Source organism: Heptranchias perlo, chromosome 33 (genome assembly GCF_035084215.1).
Source record: "Heptranchias perlo isolate sHepPer1 chromosome 33, sHepPer1.hap1, whole genome shotgun sequence".
Taxonomy (NCBI): domain Eukaryota; kingdom Metazoa; phylum Chordata; class Chondrichthyes; order Hexanchiformes; family Hexanchidae; genus Heptranchias; species Heptranchias perlo.
The window spans coordinates 7,725,331-7,737,047 of record NC_090357.1 but is presented as its reverse complement, the minus strand read 5'-3'; the positions used below and the strand labels follow the sequence as shown (position 1 = coordinate 7,737,047).

At 44.3% G+C, this 11,717-nt stretch overlaps 1 protein-coding gene across 1 annotated transcript in view; it reads left to right on the top strand.

Annotated features, from left to right (window-relative positions):
- LOC137301261 (multiple epidermal growth factor-like domains protein 11) overlaps nucleotides 1-11,717 on the top strand; it is a 38,543-nt gene continuing 26,826 nt past the window's right edge. Inside the window, exons 1-3 of the mRNA XM_067970720.1 lie at nucleotides 1-103; nucleotides 9,290-9,427; nucleotides 10,209-10,379. Coding sequence (XP_067826821.1) covers nucleotides 1-103; nucleotides 9,290-9,427; nucleotides 10,209-10,379 — 412 coding nt within the window. The remainder of the gene's footprint in view (nucleotides 104-9,289; nucleotides 9,428-10,208; nucleotides 10,380-11,717) is intronic.

Here is an 11,717-nt window from a genome sequence, read left to right as displayed (position 1 = left end):
ATGTACAGTTTTAATGGAGTCAATAAAGAGAAACTATTTCCAGTGGCAGAATGGTTGGTAACCAAAGGAGACAGATTTAAGGTGATTGGCAAAAGAGCCAGAGGTAACATCAGGGAACAGTTTGTTCACAGACTATGACCTTGTTTTAAAAATACATCCCCTATGTTCCCCCAAAGTCAGCGTGTAACTCACCTGTACAGACCAGAAGGTACCAAGTTGAATTCCTGGTCTCCGCTGAGTTAACTGCTGAGCTAGCTGATTTTAACATGTGAAACGTTTAAGTGTTGCTAAATCTGTTACATTTGATCTCAAAAAAATTCAGACCCCAAACCGACTTCTGAGCACACTTAAGCCAAAAGGTGAGAGATCCCCTCCAGGAGGCAGTCTCACACCAGAATAAGTTAGAATTTAGGTGCAGTATATCTCCGGGCTGGCGCAAAGCCATGTTTTAAAAGTGCCCAGGTGGCCCAGAAGTAATTTATAGATTTTCTCTTCAATGTTTTTAGTCTTGTGGGTAAACAGTGTTTCTGCTGACTCTCTCCTAACATTGGCAATTAATCACTTGGTGAGCAGAGCTGTGTGCATGGGTTCAGGTGCACATGCGCACACACACAGAGTTCTTTTTGTGGCTGACCTCAGTGCCAACCACAGTTGCCAGTATAACTTTGGTCTGTTGGCTGCACGTCGCACTCTACAGTCTGGGATTATTGGCAAAGGGGTTTTACAGGCAAAAGTGCTGCGTGAAGCTTCACTGCTGAGGCCCTGTAGAGTGGATGGTGGATGATTATGTATTGGTGTAGGCAGAGCTAACCTCTTCTTGGCTGTTCCCAAGCTCTGAAGGATGATACTGATAGACAGCATTTGCCTGGAGTCACTGTCCAGTCGAGGGAGCTGATTTTAAGGGGCTCCACTTGGCATAAATGAGGCGGCAGCAGCCTGCGAATAGCGTTGGGTAACTTGCTGCCCCATTTACGATGGTGCTCTGGCTGCCGCTATCTTAGAATCATAGAAAGGTTACAGCATGGAAGGAGGCCGTTCGGCCCATCGAGTCCGCGCCAGCTCTATGCAAGAGTAATCCAGCTAGTCCCCTGTTCCCTGTCCTTTCCTCGTAGCCCTGCAAATTTTTTCCTATCAAGTACTTATCCAGTTCCCTTTTGAAGGCCATGATTGAATCTGCCTCCACCACCCCCTCGGGCAGTGCATTCCAGACCCTAACCACTCGCTGTGTAAAAAAAGATTTTCCTCATGTCACCTTTGGTTCTTTTGCCAATCACCTTAAATCTATGGCCTCTGGTTCTTGACCCTTCCGCCAATGGGAACAGTTTCTCTCTATCTATTCCAGATGGGTTTCTCTCCATCTACTATACTTGGGTGAAGTCCTGAGAAGGGGCGGCTGGAACGATTGCCTGTTTCTGACAGGCAGCCACTTGTAATGTGCAAATTTGGTTCTTTGATGTATACGAGATTCCATTTGTAATTTTGAGCCACAAATGGGCGGAGTGTGTGATATCAACGCTCCACTAATTTGTAGTGACACGAGCGGCCTAACTAGTGATCCCTAAGGGATCTGGAGCTGAAGGCCGCTGTTTTTAACTTTTATAATTGTCGGGCTCAGCAGGAGTGAACATTAGTCATTTCTACCCCTTGATGTAAGTCTTGCTGTTGTAAGACATTCTGTTTCTTCTTTTGGATCTGTGCCAATAAGTCAAGGAGTGTAATCTTCAATCCTTGCAGCATGAATTTGCAAATGGCTGGAAAAGCAACATGGCCCTAGGACATAGGCTATTCAAACTGAGGGGGCGACTCTACAGACTGTGTTACACCAGCTGCACCCAGATATCATGGGCCCATAAATCTGTCTGTGAGTCCGTCCTGGCCCACGTGACAAAATGCGCCCTCAGGGAGCTACCACAGCTGGCTCTGGTGGATTTTCTGGGGTTGGAGAAGTTACATACCTTATAATGCTGTGGCAGATGCCTGCATCATTAGTGATACATCCAATGAAGAGGCTGGTAAGTTTGTAAGGAGGGGCTGCGTTTAAATGTCTTTTTAAAAAAAAATATATAACAGGCGATCCTTTTCTAAGTCTAGGCCTCAATCCCGACCCGAGCCCCCAGGTGGGACCCACTTCCACCCCTGGTCGATACGGTGCACCCAATCTCAGCTGCCATCGCCCAGCTGACCCTACACCTGGTTCCATTGAGGGCTGGGAAAGCAGGAACTCCCGATAGTGAATCCCGCTCTCTCCCCTTATGCTGATGGCCATGTTTGGGCTGGTTGAAGGCTGTTGCCCCAACAGGCCATCCCAGAATCCCTCATACGAGGTCAGGACCCAGCGAATATGGGATCTGGTCTAGCTTCTGTCCCATTTGACGCACACCTGCTAAAGTTGTGGAAGGAGTGCGTCGGAAGGGCCACGCGTTATCGGCCTCCGTCTCTCGGCATCTTCCCTCAAGGCTGGGAACAGTCAATTGAGAAGGTTAGTTCTGTAGTCGGGTACACAACCATGCAGGCTACACAGAGTCTCGGTAGTTCTCCTGCCATCGGTCCCTTTGCCAGACAGCAAGATCACTCAGGACCCCACACACGTATCCAGAATTAATCATTGCTTGTTGAGCCAGCATTAGGCTAATGGAAGTCTGCGATTTGCCAATTGGCACCTATTGCAGATCTTTACATTAGATTTACTCATAATTTATCTTAGATTTTGAGTCGCAGTGTGCCAGATGGGCATGCCTTTTCATAGCACAATATGGCACAAATGAAAACTGGCAAAAGTCATGTAATGAGGGTTGCTGCTGTTATTTTGTAAAATAGAGTCTGTCCTTCCTGAACATTTAAGGACAGCTCCCAAGAAAATTACCTTCCTGTCCACATGTCTTGATTCTTACCTTGTCTGGGAATGTTATGTTGCTGATGACTGCAATTCAGAAAACCGTCCATCTATACCACACACATTAAGTCTGAGTTGTATCGGGCCAAAAGATTGTACAAAGTGCTCTACGTAGGAAGTTCCCCTCACTCCTCACCCATCCTGTTCACTAGGAATACACTAAAAGTGATCACGGGGAAGATCTAAAAATAGCCTCGGTGTCAGTAAACCTTTTTGATTCTTTGGGAATATATCAAGTGAAAGACCTACAATGTTACTGGTAAAATTTATAAGACGGTATGTCAGTTCTACAGAGGGAATGATGCCCCCAAGACTCTGATTTGCACATACTCCCCAGTTTCCACCAACACTCCTATATTGGATTGCATAACAAGAGGATTCAGGAAGGGACAACGACACCAAGAAAAGGTGGCTCAAAAATTTGACGCTAGTGGTTAATGAAAACCAGACAAACTCTGAAAAGCTTTACATAAACTTGAGATTAGAAGGACTTTTTTTTCCCTCCTGTAGTTGGGAACATGTGGAACAGACTCCCTGATAAAGTGGTTATGGCTCTGTTGTTTCAAATGACCAGGAAGAAGATCTGGATAGGAATGGGGTTGAAGGTTTTGAGGAAAAGGTCAGGGAGAGATAATTAAACACTGTGTGGAGCATGATGTTCCTCACCTGCTGGCACCATGGAAGTGTCCTGTCAAGGAAGGCAACTTTTAAAGGTTCAGTCATACAAAATGCAAGTTTAGATAGATATTCTGGAGTTTTACCTGATTTACCTTTGGTAGCCAAGTCAAATCTTTTCAGAATCTTTCCTCAGGGTTGAATAGAGTTCATGATAGAGTGGCTGGTACATAATCAGTGACGAGCCTTTGTCATTGAAAATTTTGGGACCTAGCATTCCCAATAAAGGAAAAAAAACCGGATTGCGGTCACGACCCAAAAAACAACTATTCTCAACTCCCACCCGCCCCCAACCCACCCGTTCTTGGGGTTTAAAATCACCCCCTTGGTGTGGGATAGGATATGGGCAGCAGAGTTTTGGATGAGCTCCAAAGAGGATGGAGGACGGGAGACCATCTCTGGATTACTCCCAGTGCCACGGGCTAATGAGTATAGAAATAGGAGGATAGAACAGATGAATGCGTGGCTAAAGAGTTGGTGCAGGAGGGAGGGTTTCAGTTTCCTGGATCACTGGGCCTGCTTCTGGAGAAGGTGGGACTTGTACAAGTCGGACGGGTTGCACCTGAACCAGAGCGGGACAAATATCCTTGCGGGGAGGTTTGCTAGCACTGTTGGGGGGGGTTTAAACTAACTTGGCAGGGGGATGGGATACAGAGTGGAGCTACAATAGGGGGTGATGTGCAGCCAAATATAGAGAAAAAAACAAGTCAGCTTGGAAGACAGGGCAAATATGTGAGGGCAAGGCTGGATGGCATCTATTTTAATGCAAGGAGTCTTGCGAATAAGGTGGATGAACTGAAGGTGTTGATAAACACATGGGAGTATGATATTGTTGCTGTCACAGAGACATGGTTGAGGGAGGGGCAAGACTGGCAGCTCAATATTCCGGGGTACAGAATCTTCAGGCGAGACAGAGGGGGAGGTATAAGAGGAGGGGGGGTCGCAATATTAATTAAAGAATCAATTACTGCCATAAGGAGGGATGATATATTAGCAGGTTCCTCTAATGAGGCCATATGGGTGGAGCTTAAAAACAAAAAGGGGGCAAGCACTTTGATGGGAGTGTACTATAGGCCCCCAAACAGTCAGGGGGAGATAGAGGAACAGATATGTAGGCAAATCTCAGAAAATTGTGCAAATAATAGGGTAATAATAGTGGGGGATTTCAACTTCCCCAATATTAACTGGGATACTCAGAGTGTAAAAGGCTTAGAGGGTACAAAATTCTTAACGTGCATCCAGGAGAGCTTTTTGAGCCAGCGTGTAGAAAGTCCTACAAGAGAGGGGGCGGTACTGGACCTAATTCTAGGGAATGTGGCCGGCCAAGTGGAAGAAGTGCTAGTAGGTGAGCACTTTGGTGACAGTGACCATAATTCGGTGAGATTTAAGGTGGTCATGGAAAAGGATAGGGAGGGGCCGGAAATAAAGGTTCTAAATTGGGGGAAGGCCGATTTTAATAGGATAAGGCAGGATCTGGCCAAAATGGACTGGGATCAGCTGCTTGTAGGAAAATCCGCATCGGAGCAATGGGAGTCTTTCAGAAGGGAGATTGAGACCATACAATGGCAACATGTTCCCGTAAAGGTCAAGGGTGGTTCCAAGAACTCCAGGGAACCTTGGATGTCAGGGGATATATGAGAATGGATTAGGAAAAAAAGGAGGGCTTTTGGCAGATACAAAAGGCTAAAGATGGAGGAAGCCCTAGAGGAGTACAAAAAGTGCAGGGGGATACTTAAAAAATAAATTAGGAGATCAAGGAGGGGCCATGAAATAACACTGGCGAGCAAAATAAAGGAAAATCCTAAGATGTTTTATAAGTATATTAAGGGTAAGAGGATGACTAGGGAAAAAATAGGGCCCATTAGGGACAAAAATGGCAATCTGTGTGTGGAGCCGGCAGATGTAGGAGGGGTTCTAAATGAATTTTTTGCATCTGTTTTCACGATGGAGAAGGACGATGTAGACATAGAAATACGGCAGGGGGACTGTGATATACTCGAACATATTAACATCGAGCGGGAGGAGGTATTGGCGGTTTTAGCAGGCCTAAAAATGGATAAATCCCCAGGCCCGGACAAAATGTATCCCAGGCTACTGTGTGAGGCAAAGGAGGAGATTGCGGGGGCTCTAACACATGTATTCAGAACCTCTCTGGCCACAGGGAATGTGCCAGAGGACTGGAGAACCGCTAATGTAATACCATTATTCAAGAAGGGGAGTAGGGAAAAACCGGGGAACTACAGGCCAGTGAGCCTAACATCAGTGGTAGGAAAATTATTGGAAAAAATTCTGAAGGACAAAATTAGTCTCCACTTGGAGAAGCAAGGATTAATCAGGGATAGTCAACATGGCTTTGTCAAGGGAAGATCATGTCTGACTAATTTGATTGAATTTTTTGAGGGGGTGACTAGGCGTGTGGATGAGGGTAACGCAGTGGATGTGGTATACATGGATTTCAGTAAGGCCTTCGATAAAGTCCCCCACAGGAGACTGGTCAAGAAGGTACGAGCCCATGGAATCCAGGGTGCCTTGGCACTTTGGATACAAAACTGGCTTAGTGGCAGAAGGCAGAGGGTGATGGTCGAAGGTTGTTTTTGTGACTGGAAGCCTGTGGCCAGTGGGGTACCACAGGGATCGGTGCTGGGTCCCTTGCTGTTTGTGGTCTACATTAACGACTTGGATATGAATGTAAAAGGTATGATCAGTAAGTTCGCTGATGATACAAAGATTGGTAGGGTGGTAAATAGCGAGGAGGATAGCCTCAGTCTGCAGGACGATATAGATGGGTTGGTCAGATGGGCGGAACAGTGGCAAATGGAATTTAACCCGGAAAAGTGCGAGGTGATGCACTTTGGAGGGACTAACAAGGCAAGGGAATACACAATAAATGGGAGGACCCTAGGCAAGACAGAGGGTCAGAGGGATCTTGGTGTGCAAGTTCACAGATCCCTGAAGGCGGCGGAACAGGTAGATAAGGTGGTAAAGAAGGCATATGGGATACTTGCCTTTATTAGCCGAGGCATAGAATATAAGAGCAAGGAGGTTATGATGGAGCTGTATAAAACACTGGTTAGGCCACAGCTGGAGTACTGTGTGCAGTTCTGGTCGCCACACTACAGGAAGGATGTGATCGCTTTGGAGAGGGTGCAGAGGAGATTCACCAGGATGTTACCAGGGCTGGAGCGCTTCAGCTATGAAGAGAGACTGGGAAGATTGGGTTTGTTTTCCTTGGAGCAGAGGAGGCTGAGGGGGGACATGATTGAGGTGTACAAAATTATGAGGGGCACAGATAGGATGGATACTAAGGAGCTTTTTCCCTTCGTTGAGGGTTCTATAACAAGGGGACATAGATTCAAGGTAAAAGGCGGGAGGTTTAGAGGGGATTTGAGAAAGAACTTTTTCACCCAGAGGGTGGTTGGAGTCTGGAACTCACTGCCTGAAAGGGTTGTGGAGGCAGGAACCCTCACAACATTCAAGAAGCATTTGGATGAGCACTTGAAATGCCATAGCATACAAGGCTACGGACCAAATGCTGGAATATGGGATTAGATTGGACAGGGCTTGATGGCCGGCGCGGACACGATGGGCCGAAGGGCCTCTATCCGTGCTGTATAACTCTATGACTCTATAACCAAGCAGGAGAACATTGGATTAGTTGAGTAAGGAGATTTATCAATAAGTTCTGCTGTTTGTTCAAAATACTCTCTTAAATTCATCTGCATCTTGTCTTTTACAAATCTGTGATGTTTGTCCTTAATTAAACCATGTCTTCCTTAGTCAGTATTAATTTTATCCTGTATTATGGCCTCTAGACTTTTACCCACTACTGATCTTGGCCTGACAAGTCTATAGTTACCCAATTTACCCTTTCCTCCTTAGCAGAGGTGTTATGGTGACAACTCTCCATTTCCCTGGTACAATTTCCATATCCAAAGATGTTAGAATGGCTTTGAGTGTTTTGTGATATTTCTGAGAGATGTGTTAAGGTGTTATATTGCTGTAAGTCTATTTCATTTAAATGCCTATAAGTAACCTATTTCACAAGGTTATTGCAACACACAAGTATTTATTTCTTTCAAAATTAAAGGTCATTCCACTTTCACATTTCAGATTGCCAGACTAACAAAAAGATTGGATTCTCACCAAGAATATATCTTCTAAGAGCAGTGAGTCAACACATTCTTAGAAAGACATTAGATACCCTCCAGTTTACTTATTGAACAATGCGTGTTTAATACCATTTATAAACAATCCTACATATATATCCTGACAGCTACTCCCACTCTTTATCACATCAGGGACATCCTGTACTACCTTGTTCAAATTAGCTTAAGGTGGAGTTAAATTAATTATTTTTCCCCTTCAGTTTTATTCCATTCCCTTTTGAAAGTTCTCACTGATGGTGGGATATAGTTCTACAGCCACCAGCTGTCCTCAGTATCTCACTTACAGGCCTCTCCTGCATTGATGAATCTAGACAGGAGGTCTTGGCAGGGTATTTAAGTATTGGGTGGGGGGAGGAATCACATCTGAGACCAACATCCCCCTTCCCCCTCACTCAACATCCACACATTTCAGCAGAAGTCACTGGATCAAAAGTAGGAACTGTTACATTTTTGGGTCTTTTCTATCCTTCTTACTCAAGATTATTTTGGCTGTCATTTCTTAGATCACTCTTGTGGGTGAGGCCCAGCTCCTCATACCTATGAGAGAGCCCTGAGATCCTGGTAAGCTTTCAGCACCCGGATAACCAACTGCAAACCCAGCTTAATAATTGCTTTTAGCTACTTGAATTCATCTCGTGTCTCTGTAAGACCTCACTCCAATCTTTGAGAGTGGTAGAGCATCACGTTAGACCTTGTTTTAAGTTTAAAATGTTCGGTGAATTTATCAACAAACAATGAACAGGTACAATTATCTAACTGTGATGATACAGTAAACATATAATTGTATCAAGTTTTATTGTCTAACTCCTCAAGTGGCTAAATTAATAATAAGATTTCAAAATGAAGAACAAAACTTTCAAATATGGACAATCAACTTTCTTTCTTTTTATACACTATGGGAACGTATATTAATCTAAACTGCCTCTTGGAAATTTCAATCCGATTTTTCTTTCAGTTATAAAGTGACTGGTTTCTCCTGTCAGAGACTTTTTCAATTTGACTTTTTATTTCAATAGACTTCAATGGCACTAAAATCCGGGAGAGATGTAGAATGGGCTGCCGAGTCACTATCACCCATTTCACACTATCGCACAAAGTCAAAATCTACCCCAATCACTGGCCCTGAATTTATCTCCAGGTGGGTTGGATATTCACCCAGCGCTCCAGAAATGAGGCCCGGGTTATTTTAACTCCTGGGCTTCAGTTAAATTCCACTGGCCGACTTCCCACCTATTTTGGGTGGGAAATCGAAGGGAAGCAACGGAAAATTGTGCGTTCCGGAGGCTGCCTGCTGGCACAGGTTGGTGGCGGGATCGGCTGTCGGAGCCGTTTTGCGGGGGGTCTCACGTTTGGAAAGGCGGAGGAGTCCACGGCAGGGGAGGTCTAAGCTTTCCTTGAGGGGCCTGAAGTCAGACAAAAGGGTCGCCGACCTGAAACAATAAACCCAGCTTTCCCTCTCTGCAGATGTTGCCTGACCTGTTGAGTGCATCCAGCACTTTCTGCGGTTGTGTTTTGCTCGCATTGTGTAATTCTTTCCAATGTGTATTGCTTCCAGGGTTTTATTGCCCAAATGGTACCATTGCTGCCACCCAATACCCATGTTTTCCTGGCACTTACGGGCCACGAAAAGGCCAGTCATCACCTGACAATTGCACAGCATGTCCCCGTGGATTTTTCTGCTCCTTCCAAACAGGTCAGTGCATCTTTTTTTAAGAAAAATTGTTCAATAATGATCAGATTAAGACTAGTGTTACCTAAGTTTTACACAAAAATGGGTTCCTGGCAGTCTAACAGACTTCCTTCCATTTATGACTAAACATAGATATAAGTCGATTGCTTGAATCAAAGTTTTTACAGCTGCAGGACCAGAAGGTATCTAGCCCATAATACTTAAGGAAATGAAGACAGTTGTAGGAAGAACTGTGACTGAACTGGACTATGATACAATGCCCTTTATGATTAAACAACATGCCAGTACTTGCGGTTGCGACTTATGCATGAAGGATTTTCACTAGGGAGTGGTACTGGAGGGAGACTGGCTCCCACGGAGCTGTACCTCAGCAGAAAAGAGGAGAGGAGGAAGAGAGAAAATTGACCAAAACAAATAGATGGTCCATTACAAACATTTAATCCCATGTCCTCTAGTTTAGTGCTTACAGTTTGCCAAATCAAATTGACTGCTGTATCTACAACCTCTACACATCTCGGTATTTTGAAAACCTGGATTATGTTCCCTTTCAAAAAACAGAGTGATAACATTATATTGATTGTGTAGTTGGCTTATTGAAGTTTGTGTTATGAATTTACTTTACACATTTCTTTTGTTGTGACCTTTCATCTCTTATTGGGAATGTGCCATTGGTTCTGGACAATGTGATACCAACTTATTTGAATTGAAGTGATGCAGTATCTTAATGTTCAGTTTTCAGATTTTTCAAATCCTGTAAATAATATTTTCTATTAAATTTCAATAGGTGGCTTTGGGACTTCTAACCCACCTCAACCATGCAAGCCAGGATTTTACTGCCCTTTGCACACTCCGCGTTTTGATAGCTACCCTTGTCCTCCTGGCACTTTCTCACCAAATCCGGGTAATGTGGATGTGATCGACTGTGCACTTTGCACTCCTGGTAACTATTGCGAAGGTGAGTACTAATTGTTTATGGAGTACATCTATATCAAAAAAGGATGTAAAGATAAACTCGGCAACTACAGGCCAGTCAGTTTAGCCTTGGTGGTGGGGAAGCTTTTAGAAACAATAATCCGGGACAAAATTAATAGTCACTTGGACATGTGTGGATTAATAAGGGAAAGCCAGCGTGGATTTGTTAAAGGCAAGTTGTGTTTGACTAACTTGATTGAGTTTTTTGATGAGGTAACAGAGAGGGCTGATGAAGGCAATGCGGTTGATGTTGTGTATATGGACTTCCAAAAGGCGTTTGATAAAGTGCCACATAATAGGCTTGTCAATAAAATTGAAGCCCACGGAATAAAAGGGGCAGTGGCAGCACGGATACGAAATTGGCTAAGTAACTGGAAACGGAGAGTAGTAGTGAACAGATGTTTTTCAGACTGGAGGAAGGTATACAGTGGTGTTCCCCATTGGTCGGTACTAGGACCACTGCTTTTTTTGATATATATTAATGACTTGGGTGTACAGGGCACAATTTCAAAATTTGCAGATGACACAAATCTTGGAAGTGTAGTAAACAGTGAGGAGGATAGTGATAGACTTCAAGAGGACATAGACAGGCTGGTGGAATGGGCAGACATGTGACAGATGAAATTTAACGCTGAGAAGTGTGAGATGATACATTTTGGCAGGAAGAACGAGGAGAGGCAATATAAACTAAAAGGTACAACTCTAAAGGAGGTGCAGGAACAGAGAGACCTGAGGGTATATATACACAGTTCGTTGAAGGTGACAGGACAGGTTGAGAATGCAGTTAAGAAAGCATGCGGGATGCTGGGCTTTATAAATAGAGGTATAGAGTACAAAAGTGAGGATGTTATGTTGAACCTTTATAAAACACTGGTTCGGCCACAACTGGAGTGCTGTGTCCAATTCTGGGCACTGCACTTTAAGAAGGATGTGAAGGCCTTAGGGAGGGTGCAGAAAAGGTTTACTAGAATGGTTCCAGGGAAGAGGGACCTCAGTTACGTGGATAGACTGGAAAAGCTGGGATTGTTCTCCTTAGAGCAGAGAAGGTTGAGAGGAGATTTGATGGAGGTGTTCAAAATCATGAAGGTTCTAGACAAAATAAATAATGAGAAACTGTTCTCACTGGCGGAAGGGTCGTGAACCAGAGGACACAGGTTTAAGGCGATTGACAAAAGAAGCAAAGGCGACATGAGGGAAAACTTTTTTACGCAGCGAGTGGTTAGGATCTGGAATGCACTGCCTGAAAGGGTGGTGGAAGTACGGTCAATTGTGGCTTTCAAAACGGAATTAGATAGGTACCTGAAGCAGAAAAATTTGCAGA